General features: G+C 33.5%; 1 protein-coding gene across 4 annotated transcripts in view; it reads left to right on the plus strand.

Annotated features, from left to right (window-relative positions):
- Positions 1 to 16336, plus strand: part of TBC1D32 (TBC1 domain family member 32) — a 223988-nt gene extending 207652 nt beyond the window's left edge. For 3 of the 4 annotated variants that reach the window (XM_050788739.1, XM_050788738.1, XM_050788741.1), the window contains 2 exons: positions 4096 to 4284; positions 14954 to 16219. In XM_050788739.1, coding sequence (XP_050644696.1) covers positions 4096 to 4284; positions 14954 to 15073 — 309 coding nt within the window. In that variant the 3' untranslated portion in view covers positions 15074 to 16219. Of the gene's footprint in view, positions 1 to 4095; positions 4285 to 14953 lie in introns of all 4 variants that reach the window. The other variant, XM_050788740.1, reaches the window with a different exon arrangement.
- Positions 16337 to 18724: the final 2388 nt, after the last annotated feature.

Consider the following 18724-nt stretch of genomic DNA (forward strand, 5'->3'; position numbering starts at 1 on the left):
ATTAGTTCTACATTACGTATGGAATGGTGGTTTACCATAAAACAAAATTCATTTGTTTCACTTTCTTTATAAGCCTATTTCATTACTAATGATAATAGCATTTTTTTCCAATAAATATAAAGACTCAACTGATTGTTTTTAAAAATATAATAATATATTTTTGAGACATATAAATGGTAATTTGTCATTTTCTGACAGAGTTACATGTCCATTTATTCTTTAACACAGCAGTCTCATTTGTAGAGCTCTAAGCGAGGAATACACAGGGAAAAAATTTGAAAATACATATCCACAAATATGTTTTTATAGTATTCTTTATAGTATCTAAAGACTAGAAGCACTGCAAATGACCATGAATGGAGCTTAGTTGAATAAATTGTGGTTTATCTACAATGGAATACTATGCAGTTGGAGGAAACATCTTTAGTAGGAGAAAGGGATGCAGGAAAGGAGGGGAACCTATAGGGGAAAAGGAACTTAAGACACATATCAACCAATCAAAATTTGAAATTGTCTAGTTCATGTACTATTCTATCTTCCTTTATATATGTTTTTTAAAATTCCATAATGTTAAAGAAAAAACTACATCATGTCTGTTTGGACACATACTATTTCCTCTGTCCTATTAGAATTCTAGGTTGTCAGTTGATTTGCAGAACTTTATAAAAATACGAAAGTGGCCAGGTGTGGTGGCTCATGCAGGTAATCCCACCACTTTGGGAGGCTGAGATAGGTGGATCACTTGAGGTCAGGAGTTCAAGACCATCCTGGCCAACATGGTGAAACCCTGTCTCTACCAAACGTACAAAAATTAGCTGGGGTCTTGGCGCACACCTGTAATCCCACCTACTCAAGAGGCTGATGCATGAGAATCATTTGAACCCAGGAGGCAGAGGTTGCAGTGAACTGAGATTGCACCACTGCATTCCAGCCTGGGTGATGGAGTGAGACTGTCTAAAAAAATAAATATATACAGAAGTCACTTGCTCAGAGATTAAAATTTATGACTCATAGCTCAGCATTCTTCCAGGGATACAGTGTTTTGGAATTCTGCTATTTCAATGTAAGTCTGAAGTACTTGCAAATATAGTAAAGCCAATATAATTTCTACCAAGCGAAGAGGGTCATATGTTTAAAAAGTATGTATATACCACTTTAAGTGTAAACTTTGTGAAACAGGGATAAATGTCTTTTGTTCCCATAAAAAATGGTAATATTACCTTGTACATATGAGGTGGTCAAGAAATATTTGTTAAATAATAACATCTATACCTTTGTTATAACATATAGCACTTTTTCAAAGTACTTTCAGTTACAGTCTCTCAGTTTTCCTCTTCGAAATTTCCCATGTGATGGGAAAACATAGGTATTATATCCATTTAATGGAAGAAAAATTCAGTGTACAGACAACAATGCTTGAATGTATATACATGCCAAAAAATTACAACTGCATTAGAAACTATGTATAATAATGAACTGTTGAAGATTCTAGGGTGACTTTCTTTTAACCAATGTAGATGGTGGACAGAAGCTGAGATCCCACATCTTTATCAACTTCTCATTCACTCCTGAAACTAACAATTGAATGGGAGGAACCGTTTTCTCTAGCTGTGGGGATCGTTGTATTTATTTTCATTCTTGAATTGTTTCTCTTTCTTTATCCATTCAGAGACTCTAGATTTTCATTAATACAGCATGGCCTTAAGTTGATTGGCATTAATAGCTGTAGCAAAGAACAGAGAGAGAATCTTGGCAGCAAGGCAACCAGCAATTAGAGAATTATTGCTCCTAGTCAAAGTACTACAGACTGCTTCAGTCTGCCTAATCAAGAGGGAGCAGGAGATACTTCTTCCTCAGTCCACTAGAGCCATATTACAGGGATTTGTTGGGGTGGGGGCAATGGAGATTTAGTAATGTACTCTGCATGCCAGCCTACCCTCCATGTTGAAATTTGGGAGGTGCATCCCATTAATGCCAAGTGAACAGTAAAGGTAGGACCAAGGAGAATTTAATATATACTGCCTGTTGACAAATATTGGGTATTCATAGATACATTCTAATTTAATATTGAGTTAAAACTTATGGGCTCTTTGGAAAGATTTTGGAACATAACAGGAGGGAAACATTATAGTTGTAAAGGAAAATCTTACACCTGAGAACAGAATTAATAGCCTTATTTAAAGGTTAATAATTGATATGAGTAATAATGTCTGGAAAACAAAAATTCAATAATACCCTCTGGTATAGGCTGAATTGTGTCTCCTCAAAACTCACCTGTTGAAGTCCTAACCCCACTGCTTCAGAATGTGACTGTATTTGAATAGGACCTTTAAAGAAATAATTAAGTTAAAATGAGGTCATTAAGTTGGACCTTAATCCAATATGACTGGTGTCTTTATTAAAGTGGAAATTGGGATACAGACATGTACTAAAGGAAGCCCATGTGAAGACACAGGGAAAGACAACCATCTATCTATACTCCTCAGAGACGCTTCAGAAGAAACCAGCCCTGCCAATAGCTTGATCTTGGATTTCTCCAGAATAGAGAGAAAAATTTTTTTTTAATTGTTTAAGCCTCCCTGCCTGTGGTTCTAGCAAAGTAATATGTGTTAGTTTGTTCAAATCAGTTAAAATCAGGATCATCATGCCCAAAAGTTGAATCAAGGATATTAAAAATAACTTTTAGAACCTTTTCAAGAATGTATTTTTAGAAGAACAAAATGATAGAACACAAAAGGAAAATTTCTATATCTGTATCCTCTATACCTATGACAAATTGAGATAAGCCATTAAATCTTTTCCCTTTTCCTCCCCACATCTCCAAAAAAACCATAAAACTAAAGGAGAAGAGATATTCAATAAGGGGAATCTTCCATCGAAGGTAAAGTAATTTGTGAATCATAAATGAAAGTGAAAATATTGGAAAGTAATTGTGTTCGTTTCTTATGACTATAGTAACAAAGTACCATGAACTTGGTGGTTAAAAACAACAGAAATTTATTTTCTCACACTTCTGGAGGCCAAAAGGCCATAATCAAAGTGTTAACAAGGCTATGTTCACTCCATAGTTGCTAAGGAAAGAACTGTTACTTACCTCTCTCCAGGTTTCTAGTAGCCTTTAGAATCTTAGCTTGCAGATACATATTGCTTCTTCACATGGTATTCTCAATTTGTGTCTTTTCATTGTCTTCCTTTCGTGTGCCTGTCTTTGTGAATGTATTTCCCCTTCTTATAAAGACACCAGTCGTATTGGATTAGGGCTCACTGTAATGACCTCATTTTAACCTGATTACATTTGTAAAGACCTTATTTTCTAATAAAGTCATATTCTGAGGTTCTGGGGGTTAGGGCTTTGACATATCTTTTGAGTGGGGCTCAACTCTACCCATAACATTGATGTATCAAAATGTTTCCAGTATTTATAATCTCTGTGTCATTGCTATTGTTTTTTCTTAAACTTTTCTGTTTTCCACAGTGGGCACGCATTGCTTTTATAATCTGAACAAATGTTATTCAAAAAATAAACAGGAAAAAAATTCCTTTTGTAAAAGTCTCATTTTTGAAATATTCTCTGCATTAGCTCCCGGTTTTTATGTTATGTAATTCTGTTAGGTTTAAATTGTTTTCTGATTCGGGAAGAGTCCATTTGCATTAATGTAACATTTAGCAATCTGTCATCTGCATAATTATACATCTGTGGTTGTAGGTAGGATAGATAAAAAAAACTCCCATCTTTGAATTAAAATAGTCTCTTAGCATTTGTTATCTGTAGAGAGCAGATTGGTGTTTTGGGTAAGAGGAGCACGATATGAATAAAGAAGGCATTGAGTAATAGGTATATGAGGAGTGTGACCACTATCAGTTACCCTTAAGACCTAAATTCCAAGGCCGTGAAAGTTTTTTTCACAACTGAAGCAAATAGGAAAGCATCCTTGTTAGGCATCTATGAAGACTGTCTTTGTATTTTGATTAACTGCTAAGCTTTTCATTGGTTTTGTATGAGTTATTGGTTAATGTTCTTTAAAAGTCAAATGTGGTTTTATAAGTTTTTAAATGAACTTACTACTTTTTTTTTTTTTTTTTTTTTTTTTAAAGATTTGCCTGCAATGGATAACCCAGTGTTTTTGGAATTATTTAGATTGGATAGAAATCTGCCATTATATTGCTACTTGTGTTTTCCTTGGTCCCGATTATCAAGTGTATATCTGTATAGCTATATTCAAACATTTACAGCAAGACATTCTACAGCACACTCAGACTCAAGATCTGCAAGTTTTCCTAAAAGTAAGTATGTTTATATGGAGAGGAAAATATTGAGTTAATAGCTAACTTCTGTTGCTTAATTTTAGATACTTTTTCTAGGCACTCATTTAATCCTAAAAACCAATGCTGAGAGGTAGATATTATTATCCCCATTTTAGAGATGAGTAAACTGAGGCACAGAGTTAAGTTGCCCCAAACCATATAGCTGAAGTGGAACTTGAATATGAAATAAGCTCTCTGGATCCAACACTTTGTTTGTAACCCACATGCTATGCCAAAAAAGAAATATTTTAAAAATATTCCTATGGGCTATTTGGTCAATAAAAGTTTAATTTATTGGTTTGATACTTTTTAAATATATTTAATATAGTAATAATTTCGTATGCTTTCATATTTTTATAATATTTTTCTAAACTTCCATTTTTATAAAAGATTTTCATGAAAGATTATTTTATCATAGCACTCATTTTAAAAAGTTATCACCAAATGTGGTGCTACTTTTAAAAAAGATATAGTTACTGTCTCAATTACAATAATGTGATTTTGGAAGTTGGGGACTTTAGAAAGTGCATGAGATATAAATACATCCCAGTGTTCATTTCTTGGTGGAAATCCAGCTATTTGTTTAAAGAATCTTTGAACTTAAAATGTTTCCTTATCCCTATTACCTTTGCCATCCCACAGGAACGCATATACATGTATACAGTAAAAACAACATTCATCATTTGCTAGGCTTTCTCTAGGTCAACAAACAGTTTCTATGTAAATTAATTTCATTATTTACCGTTAAATACTTGCCAGGGTTTTTTTCCATTTAATGATATTTTTCTTTAAATAAATGTCATTGATCCTTTAAGATTGCCAAATTATCAAGCATTTTTATTTCATCAATTCAGAATTCAAAAGGTTTTAAACTTTCAATATATATCACCAGAAGTATAATCTTAGAAACAATCTTAATGAAAAAGTATGCTGAGAAAAATGATCGCACATGTAGAAGAAAAACTAAGATAGAAAAATAAAAGAATGCTCTCTAAGAGGTGATTTGGAATACAGGAAGTGTTAAGCAAATTGAAATTATGTTGAATACAAAATGTAGGTTCATTTTCAGTAAGGGACATTTTCGTCATCTATAGTAGTCAATTATAGGAATTTCAGAGTCTGAAATTTTCCTGTACTCATATCTGTCTGTATCCCCCTAACCTGTAATTCCCTAACATCTTATCCCACTTTAGTTTTTCTTACAGTTTTTATCACCATCTGAAAATTATTTTATATGTGTTTTTGTCTGTCTTCCCTGGTAAAATGTGTAAGTTCTATAAGGACCGTGACTTGGTCTATTTCATTTACTGATGTATTTTCAACAATATATCAAACAATAATACCTGGTAGATAATAGGTATTCAATACGTATTTGTTGATAGTGTAAGTAAATAATGTAAATAAATAAATGGGAAAGATGAATAAACTTTGTTTTTTCACATCGAATAACAAACATTACTAAATTCATTAAGTGCTTACTGCTTATTTTTCTTCCTATCAAAAGCATAATCTTTAAATTTGATTAATGTTGATTTAGTTTCATCTCTCTTTTGACTATTTGAGGGAAAAATTATAATAGAGTTTGCAAATGGTAACTTCTTTAAATGTGTCCCAAACCATTCTCCATTGTGTTTTCAGCATAATGCTATCAGTTTAAAACTAAAGGATTTTAAATGGGGAGAGCAGATTATGACCTAAGCCTCTGTTAAATTACTAAAATTTGAATAGTGTTGGTTTAAATCCAAACTAAGAACATGTAGGCAAGGAATTAATTTTAGCATGTGTCCTAGAACTAACCTTACTTTTTACCCTTGTTGTTTTCATTTATCTGAGAGATTAGAAAAATGCTTTTTTGATTGATAGCATGACTTGACTTTTGTTGTTTTATTTTCAGTGGATAGGTGTCAAAATTCACTGTTCTCTTTTGATGGGCACTCATTTTTCTTGTGAGATAAACTCTGGTATAGTGTATTTAAATATATATTTACATATCCCTTAACTACTCCATTTGGCTCTGAAATAGTCTTTTGTCTGCAAAGTATATAAATATATGTACAGCATTTTTCACTTATTCATATAATAACCAATAACGAAGTATTGATTAATGAACTGATTTTATTTTGCCTACCCAAAAAACATCCCCTGTCAAAAATACACACATTACTTAAGAATTCCTCATTCAACTGAAGGTATAGAGATTGAACCTTGGAAATTATGTTTTACACTTTCTTGTTCAAAATCTCAGATTTGTGCAAAGGGAGAAAAGACTTATCAATAATTCTTTAAATAGGCCAGGCACAATGGCTCACACCTGTAATCCCAGCATCTTGGAAGGTCAAGGCGAGTGGATAGCTTGAACCCAGGAGTTTGAGACCAGCCTGGGCAACATGGCAAAACCCCATCTCTACCAAAAAGAAAGTACAAAAATTATCTGGGTGTGGTGGCACGCACCTGTAGTCACAGCTACTGAGGAGGCTGAGGTGGGAGGATCAATTGAGCCCAGGAGGTCGAGGCTGCAGTGAACCATGATCATACCACTGCACTCCAGCTTGGGCTACAGAACAAGACCCTGTCTCAAAAAAACAATTCCCCATGTAACTGCATACCACAGCCATAACAATATTCTTGTATAGATTATTTAATCACATTATCCCCTTGCTCTACAGATTTAATAATGATTGCTTCCAGGAAGAATGAAGATAAAGTAGAACAAGATACTTTTACTTTTTATTGTATATATTTATGTGGGCTTCATTTTATATTTGAGAAATGAGCTCATACTTCTTTTATCATAAAACTATTTTTAAGAAGAAATTGAATATATAAAAATAAATAGATCAAACATCTGACTGTTATAAATGGGTTCAAATAATCAGACCTAATTGAATTTATTTTCAAAATATTTAAAACCACAAATATGTTATGCTTTCAGTTATAATCAGTTATCTTGAGAAACTGAAGATATGCAATTCTTTTCCTGATTTAAATTTCATGTATTGAGATAAAATGACATGATAAAAGCATTGTTTTAGAAATAAAAATCTGTGTGCAATATTCAGTATCAAGAAAATATCAGTCCATTTGTAGTCACTTTGGTTTAGGCTCAAGATTTTAAATCAGGTAATTGAGAGTATGGACTCATTGCCTACATTTCTTACAGCTCACTGAAGAGCTCTTCATGATTCCAAATCAATATATGAAAAAGATAAGTTAGAATTTCTTGGATCAGAAGGTGGTGTGAACAGTAATGGGCAGAACAGGTTTATGGGGGAAAGAAAAACTTACTTTTCCTTTTCAGATTAAACCGCTGAAATACTAGATTAGATGAGCGCCATGGGTATGAGTTGATATCAACAAAACATTGTCTGATTGTTTCACAGTATCCTTGTAGACACAAGTAGAATGTGGACTGGATATTAGAGCAGTTAAGTGCATCATTTTCATGCTGTGGTGATTAATGGATTAGTACCGAGCTAGACGGCAGCCTCTGAAGATATGCTGAAGAAAGAGCTCAGTCCTTGGGCCCAGAATTCTGAACATTTTTATCTGTGACAGATGATGGTTCAGAAAGTCCGTAGATATTGTAATTCCAAGGAGAAAAACATTCAACAAAGTAAATATTCTGTAATATTCCAGCAAGCTGGAAAGTCTTAAGTTCATTCTTCCTTCATTCTTTCAACTCATCTGTAGCTTGCACACACACACACACACACACAAGCAGGTTTAGTGACAGTTTAGTTTAATAGTAGTTCATATGTGGATGTCCTAGTGTTTTAGTGAGCTGTGTTGTATTCCTGCTAACATGCTAATAGGCTGTCAGCAATCTTGGCTTTAGTTTGTGAATTCAACCTGGGGACAAACTTCACTGAAATACCAGCCTAGAAAAAGTTGCCTTTGTGTGAAAATCAGGCTGTGAAGGCTCAAACTACTTAATTAAAATGCTTCAACTAAATCCTGCATATTATGACAAAATCAATTTATAATTATGAAAAAATCAGATTAATTTCAACCCAATCAGTAAATTGTCAAGAGGGATTTTTTGTTGGTGCTATTGCAACTGCTATTACCAGAGAATGTTGACAGGGTGAGAAATGAAGATCAGACTGAGAAAATCTGGTTGAATACTAAGCTTTTATAAGATAAAAGTATACATAATATTAAAAACATCTGAGCAAATATTTTAAAGGTATTTAGTACAGTGTCAACTGTTTTGCAGATATGTTTTCTGCATTGTCCTTATATTAGTTGATTCTATCTGGTTTCACATTCTAACTTTGTCACTCACTGTGTGAGCTTGGGTATGTTGCTTACACTTTTATGCTTATTTCTTCATCACATAGGGTTGTGGAAGAATTAAATGAGATGATATTTGTAAAATACTTTTTTTTAGACCATTATCTGGAACATAGTAAGTACTTAAAAAAACTTAGCAGGTACTAAGTTTCTACATCTCTCTACTAGATTCTTTTTATTTCTTTGTTAAAGAAGAAGATATGTAGAGAATACAAGCAAAGGAAACAGGATTTTCTAAGTGCATAGCTACACTTTGGTGTACTTTTGCTCCCATTTTTCTCCAGCTCCCGAGACTTCTTAAGATGTCATATAATAGTAATACCTGTCAATGACATTACCTTCACACCTTGGTCAGAAATATCCTCTTATACTGTTTCTGATCAGGACCTATTCTCTCATTAACCTGGCCAAGACTAAGTCAAGTCTCTGGTACAATCACATATTTCCAAGTACCCTTCAGCTGAGTTTAAATCTTCAAGAACTACATACTCTGTCCTGAATCTCTAAGAACTTCACATTCTATCCAGAATTACAAACACTATATAAACTCCCTGATCCTAAGGATCACTTAGGGTACTTACGAAAGTTAATGTATTTAGACTCCTTCCCAGACTTGTTAATTCAGAATTTATTTGGCCGAGGCATGAGTTGTCAGATTGTAGTAGAAAATCTCAAGTAGCTTGAAAACCTTTAGAATACATAAAACTGTGACCTTTGGAGCTTGTTAATAAATCAGAATCCAGAATGCCAATGCCAAGGATTCAAAAATTTTAGGGACTGCATCCAAGAGTTTCTAATTTTACTGAACACCCCAGAAGGAACATACTGAAAGAAACATTGCTTACCAGTTGTTTATGTTTCTATCACTTTGATCAAGAAGATTTTATACACACACACACACACACACATATATATACATACATATATATATACACACACACATAATAGGAAAGACACGACACACAAAAAGATTATCTCTAGTAAGGGTAAAGAGTAGAACTATATTCATAAATCCTTCTCTCAAGACTTCATGTCTAAAACACCAAAAGCAACGGCAGCAAAAGCCAAAATTGACAAATGGGATCTAATTAAACTAAAGAGCTTCTGCACAGCAAAAGAAACTACCATCAGAGTGAACAGGCAATCTACAGAATGGGAGAAAGTTTTTGCAATCTACTCATCTGACAAAGGGCTAATATCCAGAACCTACAAAGAACTCAAACAAATTTACGAGAAAAAAACAAACAACCCCATCAAAAAGTGGCCAAAGGATATGAACAGACATTTCTCAAAAGAAGACATTCATACAGCCAACAGATACATGAAAAAATGCTCATCATCACTGGCCATCAGAGAAATGCAAATCAAAACCACAATGAGATACCATCTCACACCAGTTAGAATGGCGATCATTAAAAAGTCAGGAAACAACAGGTGCTGGAGAGGATGTGGAGAAATAGGAACACTTTTACACTGTTGGTGGGATTGTAAACTAGTTCAACCATTATGGAAAACAGTATGGCGATTCCTCAGGGATGTAGAACTAGATGTACCATATGACCCAGCCATCCCATTATTGGGTATATACCCAAAGGATTATAAATCATGCTGCTATAAAGACACATGCACACGTTTGTTTATTGCGGCACTATTCACAATAGCAAAGACTTGGAATCAACCCAGATGTCCATCAGTGACAGACTGGATTAAGAAAATGTGGCACATATACACCACGGAATACTATGCAGCCATAAAAAAGGATGAGTTTGTGTCCTTTGTAGGGACATGGATGCAGCTGGAAACCATCATTCTTAGCAAACTATCACAAGAACAGAAAACCAAACACTGCATGTTCTCACTCATAGGTGGGAACTGAACAATGAGATCACTTGGACTCGGGAAGGGGAACATCACACACCGGGGCCTATCATGGGGAGGGGGGAGGGGGGAAGGATTGCATTGGGAGTTATACCTGATGTAAATGACGAGTTGATGGGTGCTGACGAGTTGATGGGTGCAGCAGAGCAACATGGCACAAGTATACATATGTAACAAACCTGCACGTTATGCACATGTACCCTAGAACTTAAAGTATAATAATAATAATAAATTAATTAATTAAAAAAAAAGAGCTTCCTATATGAGATTTGACATTAATGCAAATCTTCAACTTTTGTTCAGTGTATGTTAAGTTCTATACTTTTTGTGGTAATTTTTTATTCTATATGCCTCATAATGTTATTAATAAAAGTCAGCTCTTCCAGTTTAACCCACTCAAAGTAACTTACCTTACCCTTTTTTCTCCATAAAGAGCTATTATATTTTAAAAATCATCATTTTGCAAGGGCATTAATAATTAAATATTTAGGAAAGAATATATCAGAGAATATCTAAACTTGGTCCTGAATTCATAAACCAGGGTATACCATGTTAGCACACTTGATCTTTTTATGCTTTTTATCTGTTTACTACTACAAAAGAACTTATCTTCAATTCAGATTTTAAGCTCACATGGCTTGCAGTAGTTCTAAAAAAAATTCTGCTAAAAATTGGTATCTTCAGTATTTTTGCAAATATCAAGTAATGCAAATAACTTTTGAAAGTATTGGCATAGCTTTCTTTCCAAAATAGGTACATTTTTGAAGTTGCAAGAAAAGCCAGTAACATCCTAATATTTTAGATAAATGGTTCCCTTATATTCATGGCAAGGGGTTGAGGAGCAGAGACTGGAGTCAGTAATCCTTGATAGGCCCACCCATGCCTAACATCATATGTCTGTAGTGTGATCAAGAAAATGTAGCCGAGCCACTTCAAAGACCATCAGTAATAAAAATGTGTTCTTATTATTTATAACCACTACGAATATCTTGAATGCTTATTGTGTGCCACACACTGGTCGAAGGGCTTTACAGGTATGGCTCATTCACTCATGGATTTATTCAACTATTTATTGTTCAACAGCTGTGAGCGAAGTACTGTTTTTGTCACAGGGCAGGATGTCTCTGCCCACGTTGAACTTAAATTCTCCTGGAAGTCTAATAAATGAACAAAAACATAATATCTTAAGTACTATAGGCCTTATTGTATTGATAATAAGGAAATCAAACATGGTGGAGGAGTCTAAGGTACCAGTCAGATAAAGATGCCAGGTAAGACCACCCTTGATGGGGTAAACAGACACCTAAATGAAGCAAAAGAAAAAGTCATGCAAAGACTTCCTAGGCAAAAGCCTGCTTAAATAGGAATAAAGGCAAGTGCAAGATCTCAGAGGTCAGAATGAGCTGGCTCACTTACAGAGTGTCAAGAAGACCACAGTGGCCAGAGCAAGGTGAAGAAATAAGAAAGGTAAGAGATGAGACAGGACCAAATCATATAAGGTACTCTAATCTATGGTAAGAAGTTCAGATTTCAGAATATTTAATCCAGAGAGCAATCGTATGATATTATTGTCCACATTTAACACATGAAAAAATGAGGCTTAGAGTCAATAAACTTACCCAAGTTCATACATCTAGTAACTAACATAGAAGAATTCAAACCCTTTCATTTGATCTGAATCCAAATCCAGTGTCCCTTTACTAGTCTGGTATTTTAATAAATATCCTAGATTCAGTGGTCCCAAATCAAATGCTCTCAATAGTTAAAAGAAAACAGACGAATGCATATTTGAAATTTGAAACTGGACTTCTATACACAAAGGAGAGAGGGATACTACATATATACTATATTATATAATGTTGAATATATCCAACATTGTGGTTTAGAATGGGAATTTTTAATACTTTTGGATGATTCAGCATTTGAAACTCAGAATTAATGAAGGCAGCAAATTGTTAAAAACAAAGCAGTTGAATAGCATCAGATACAACAAATGAAATGCAATAAGCTCAAAATGAACTTCCTAACTAAAACTTAAATCACTCTAGTAGTAATCTATTAAAAAAATTTCTGGAGCAAATACTACACTGTTAATATAAAGCAGAATAGTGTTATTACCTTATGTAATTAATGTGTCTGCTACTTAAAAAATCGGGGCATTCATATTTTTATGTAGAGTTTGATATACTTTGGTCTATAAATGAAATGATAATGAAGGAGTATTCTGAGGAAATAGTCTGTTATAACTTGAATGATAAGCTGGCAGTCTAAATGGTCCTATTACAAGTAAAAGTTATCCACTAAAAGGGCCATTAGAGAACATTTAGGATGAGATGAAAAAATGTTCTACTTTGAAGACAAAATGTAAAATGTAGATATTTTGGAATTCAGAGCTAAAATTGCCTACAAATTTTCATTAATGAACTATATCATTTGAAAACACTCCTTTTTAAATGTGAATTAAATTTTTTCTCTTATGAAATAAGACGTTAATAGCCTTATGTGTCATTTTTATGGGTATCTCTTTGGTGTAGTTATCAGGGCATTTACAATTAATGTTTAAAATGGAAACCATGATTTCAAAAAATGCATTCTGAGAAAAAAATATATTTAAATTGAGTTATAACTATGGCTGTCCCTAGGTGGTTTTTATTAAAGTGAAACAATAATTAAAAGATGTTGAATAGATATTGCTTATTTTTTGCCCAGAAATGAGTTGTTAGAGATTTGTTCAAGTACTGTCATCTCCTATTATAATTCATATTTAATGCACAATAATATTCCTTTGAAAATAATGAATATGTCCTGAAACAGTTCTTCTGCCATTGGATCTTTGGATCTTTAGTCTCTGGTTAGAATAACACATTACTGTAATTCCTCCCCATCTTAGGTATAGTTTTAGTGAAGAGGTAGTTAAAGCCACGTCACACATAATTTGAATGAAATGAATGGATAAATTCATAATTGTTCCACGACTATAACAATAACTGTTTAAAATGAGTTCTTGAACAGTAGGGTTGTTCTTACTCTGATCCTATTTTTCCCCAAAGAAAAAAGTGAAATATTTTTGATAGGACAGGAATTTACAAAGACCCAGTATTTCTGCTATTCCTAAGATTAAAATATTCCCTTTGGCTCAGTTACTTATACATAAAATCACAGACATGATATACACCTCAGTTGTCAACATTTTAGGGCAGGGCTGTTCTCACTCATCTTCATGTCTTCAGTGCTAATCAAGAACCTTACGTATAATAAAAGAATGAATGAGTGAAGAAGTGAAAGAAGGATTGAAATAATTTCACAATTATCTTAAGATTAGAGCTCAGATACTTATGTTGGAAGTTATTTGTTCTACCCTTAATGGTATTAAGTATATAACAACACCGTTTCATTTCTTCAGCTATAATGTCAGCCTTGTAGATCAGTCGTTAGTTTTTTAGAATGTCCCGACTAACCTTTCTCTCAAACTATGTAGATTTTTGGTGATGATGGCAAAATAAGAGTAAAGTTACGTCAAGTTATATGCAAGCTGTGAATGATTACTGCCCGTAAGTGACAAGTGGTATCTGAAGCCTTTAAAAACATCTGTTCTCATTGAGATTGTGTAATGTTTTCCTATTTCTGTATTGAGGTTTCTTCTCTATAAACTGCCTCTAACACCCTATCTGGTATATGATATGCATTGTCTTTTATTCTTTGGGGTTGCTTTTTTTTTTTTTTCTTGTTATAGTAGTTCTTGCCTTTAAACTATAAACTCCTGAAAGGCATGAATTTTCCAAAATTTTTGTAACCTACAAAACTTCTAACGTTGTAAATATTAATTACACTGAATCAGAGATGACTTTTCTTCTGCATATTTTGTTTTGCCTTGAGTGTAGGTACTGCGTAAATAGTATTTGGAGGTACTAAAAGGAATGGTCATGAAATTCCCTAAAAACTCTAAAATGTTAAACGGGTGTTCTTACTGTTTATTCTTGAGTGCCTCGTTTGGAACACTAACCATTAAATTCCAAATTAGTATAGATGTGCATAGTACCAACATTAGTAATTGCAGATTCTTGGAGGTTTTATGGACAGTAGCTTATACAACAGATTTCTTGCACTATTATGATATCCTTTGGTAGATAGGCTTCAGAGTCTTTAATAATTACAAGTCTGAACAATCATTGTATAACATACTATTTTTAAAATTAGGAAGATTTCCTTATCTGCCTTTTTTTTTTTTTTTTGGTAGCTGTAAATCATTTTTGGTTTTGAAAATAGAAAACCTTATTTGAGGGGGACATATAGATTCTTCCTGTCATATATATATACACAGCTCACTAAATAAAAATCAATTACACATTTACTGGCAACATAAACAGCCCACCCCCATCTATAGCTGAAAATAAATGGTATATCAGTTATTTAAAATTCATTAACTTGGAATTGTGAGTCTTACCCAAGTAAATTTTCCCTTTATAACTTTTGGCAGGAAGAAGCACTGCATGGGTTTCGAGTGAGTGAGTATTTTGAATACATGGAAATTTTGGAACAAAACTACCGAACAGTGCTGCTGAGAGACATGCGGAACATTAGACTGCAGAGCACATAGATCATGAGGCACACAGTTTAAATTTATGTTTTGTTTATTTTTAAAGGCAACAGGGGAGCTTGTTTCCTGTGTCTGTAACAACATATACTTTGTGAATATACATATTGTAAATACTGAGAGGTTTTGAATATAATGATATATTTAAGTAGGTATGAGCTCAATTTGTGAATTCATTTTTGTAAGTTTGTTGTTTTGTAAGGTTATTATAGAATCAGATCTAGCTTACTTACAGTTCTTATTCATATTTAAGACTCAGTCCTGGCCGTGCGCAGTGGCTCATGCCTGTAATCCCATCATGAGGTGGGCGGATCACGAGGTCAAGAGATCGAGACCATCCTGGCCAACATGGTGAAACCTCGTCTCTGCTAAAAATACAAAAATTAGCTGGGTGTGGTGGTGTCCGTGTAGTCGCAGCTGCTCAGGAGGCTGAGGCAGGAGAATCGCTTGAACCCGGGAGGCAGAGGTTGCAGTGAGCCAAGATCATGCCACTGTATTCCAGCCTGGTGACAGAGTGAGACTCCGTCTCAAAAAAAAAAAAAAGGCCAACCTACATCTCCTTCTTGATTCAGATGATTAAAATATTTTTTCCAGTGAGTTTGGAAAGGAGAAGTAATAGTGTAAATAATATTTTGACTAGCTGCAGAAAGCCCATAAGACAAGGAAAAGACAGTATTTCTTGCATTCTTTATGTCTGTACATATAAAGGAAAACAGACAAAACCACAACTGCTTCTTTTATATGTGAAAGAACAATGATATTATTTATCATGGCAAGTGGTAGAAAGACTGTTGTCCTTTTACATAATTGTTTTTTAGGAGTTGCTTTTGATACCTATATCAATTTATAATTCTTTGTTTGAAATGAAGTCTTTACATGGTTCATTGAAGAGACAGATTGGTTATTTCATACTGATAAGCATTCTACTCCTATTTGTTATGCATTTTCCTTAGTGATAGATTTTACTTGTACTGAACCTGAAAATATAAAGGAGAATACATTTGTAAATTATTTTAAATGGCCAACACTGTGATTTGTTTTATTTAAATAGAAGTCTCTGTACCAGTAAGATTAATACAGTATGTGAATGTCTATTTTTTTATATCATAACTCAATGAATATATGAAAGATAATACATGAATATATTACATTATTCATTTTTAGACATAAGTTTATTTCAAGAAGTTTTTCTAATTGTAGATGTTGTTTTTTATTCTTTCCTTGTATCTAAATATAAATCAACCATTAAAATCGTTCTAACTTTAACCTTGCTTTTTTTTTTCCTTTTCAACTAAAAGTGGATCATTCACAAACTAAGTTTTTCATTCAGCATGATCAAATAACTGGTACTATACAGTTTTCAATTTAGTAATATTTAGGCCATTGCAATATCAGCCTTCCAAAATCAAGTTTTATGCTGTAAATGCCAACAATAGCTTCTCAGTAATAGTGTTCCTAAAGGGCATTGTAAAGTTGAGAAAAGTAATTTGAGCAAGTTAATTTGACATATTGCACACTTTCACTTTGGCCGATGTGAGTTAAAAGGAAGTCATAGATGACTCAGAATACCAAGCTTTGTCTAACTTTGTCTTTTTCAAACTTAATTTTGAAAAGCTGTTCCATGGAAGCTGTAATACATGTTTATGGTTCCATTTCTTCCCATTCTTTCCCTGGGTTATTGTTATGGGTCCTAAGAATCGTGCAGCTTTATTTCTTTTTATAATTGCGTACACAGTAGTTGAAAATACAAATGGAGAAGAATGAACTGTAATTTAATTTTATATTGTCCATTGGTGATTTTCATGGGAAACTGAGGTAAGATCTAAATTCTAACAATTGCATTTTGGAAAAAAAAAATAACTTCAGGTAGAGCTAGAAGGTTTTCATCTTCATTTGACATATAAGTGTCTTATGAACAATGACCTAGCAGTTTGTTTGGTGAAAGAAAATTTAAAATATAATAGGTTGTGTAGCTGTCATTATGAGTTATTTTTATGCTTATTTTTAGAGTACCCTTTAGAACAGTCATACCTTGTCATGCCCCTTGGTTTTATTTTTAATTATTTAAAATGTAAGTCCTTAGACTTTATTTCTAATTTGTGGAGGGGTAACTCATACATTTTATAGGATTCAATTACAATAAAATATATATTATGGCATAATGTAAAAAGGTTTATGAAAAAATTAAAATATAAAAATATTTGAATATCTGCTTTCAAGATTTCAGATTTGTAGTTCTATCCCCTCATAATACTCTCCTAAAGTATCTCTGGAGGTAAAATAAGCCTCAGAAATTCATCTGAACTTTCAAACAAGGTTCTACATAAATTTGCCATTAGTAAATTGTGATGCGCTCTCGTTTGAATTTCCAATTTTCAGATATTAAATTTTGTTGTTTATTCATTAAGCAGATATGTTTTAAGGGTTACACATATAATGAAATATTTTAAATATTCAAGATAGCACAATAAATGATATACAGCATCTCATAGAGTTCACAGTCAGCATGGGGAGATGAATTTTAAAACCATGGAAAAGTAGTGTTAAAGATGACAAAAGAGAATTGACCTCCGGATGTGATGACCTTGATAAGAGTAGTTCTGATTAAGTAAGTGCGGGCGAAAGTTTGATTGAATTGGGTTTAAATGATGCTGAGAGGAGAGATTTTAGAAACTGCTCCTCCTAGGAATATTGCTGTAATGGGTGAAATAGGAATGGCAGCTAATGCAGACTAGGACCAAAAGGTACTTTTTGTTTGTTTGTTTTTGTGCATGTGTTTTGTTTTTGAAATACAAAATGGAAACATGTTTTTATTTGGATGGAAATGATGCAATAGAGAAGGAAAAATTGGTGGTAGAGAGGAAGAGCTGGAGTAAATGTCATGAATAGATGTAAGGGGAATGGGATTTAATGAATAAGTAGTGGAATTAGCCTTTGCTAGGAGCATGGACACTGCATTTAAAATAATAGAAGAGGAAACAGAATAAATGGGCACAGACATAGGGTAGGCATTTGTGGAATTCTTTTTTTCCCTCAGTGATGTAGGAAACAAGGTCATCTACTAAAAATTAGAATAGTAAAAACTTTGGTAGTTTTCAGGAGATGAGAGTATGTGAAATAATTGTCAAAGAGTGAATGGAATAGGAAAGTAAGTGTTATTGTGATTTACTGGTCATGAGATGAGTTAGCAAAGTTTTATGTTTTTCTCCAGCTATCTTACACTGTGCATAGGTTGGCAAGGAGTAAGTGGTGAGTTGGGTTTAACTAGGGTTTTGCTTTAGCCAAGAGAATACACTAAGCAAGGAAGGGCACAAGGGAGTTGATGTTATATGCAAGTTTTTATAATATTGTGACTGTGGTATTTAAGCTGGATCAAAAGGGAAGTGGAGACAAGAGGGTGGATATGTATGATACAGTGAAAAGTTGATAGGATCAATTGACTGTCGGTTCTTATGTATTGAAAGATTATTTGATTTGGAATCCTCCAGAGAGGAAGGTGAAATGATTAGACCTAACAGTTGTTAAGTAAGATGCTTAAAATTGAGATTTTAGAAGGGGTTGACCATGAGAATGAACACCTAGAGGAAAGAAGAGAGATGAGATTATGTGAATAAAGGAAGTCAAGGAGCTGAGGTTTTGGTTTTGGAATAATTA

The sequence above is a fragment of the Macaca thibetana genome, chromosome 4 (assembly GCF_024542745.1).
Source record: "Macaca thibetana thibetana isolate TM-01 chromosome 4, ASM2454274v1, whole genome shotgun sequence".
Taxonomy (NCBI): domain Eukaryota; kingdom Metazoa; phylum Chordata; class Mammalia; order Primates; family Cercopithecidae; genus Macaca; species Macaca thibetana.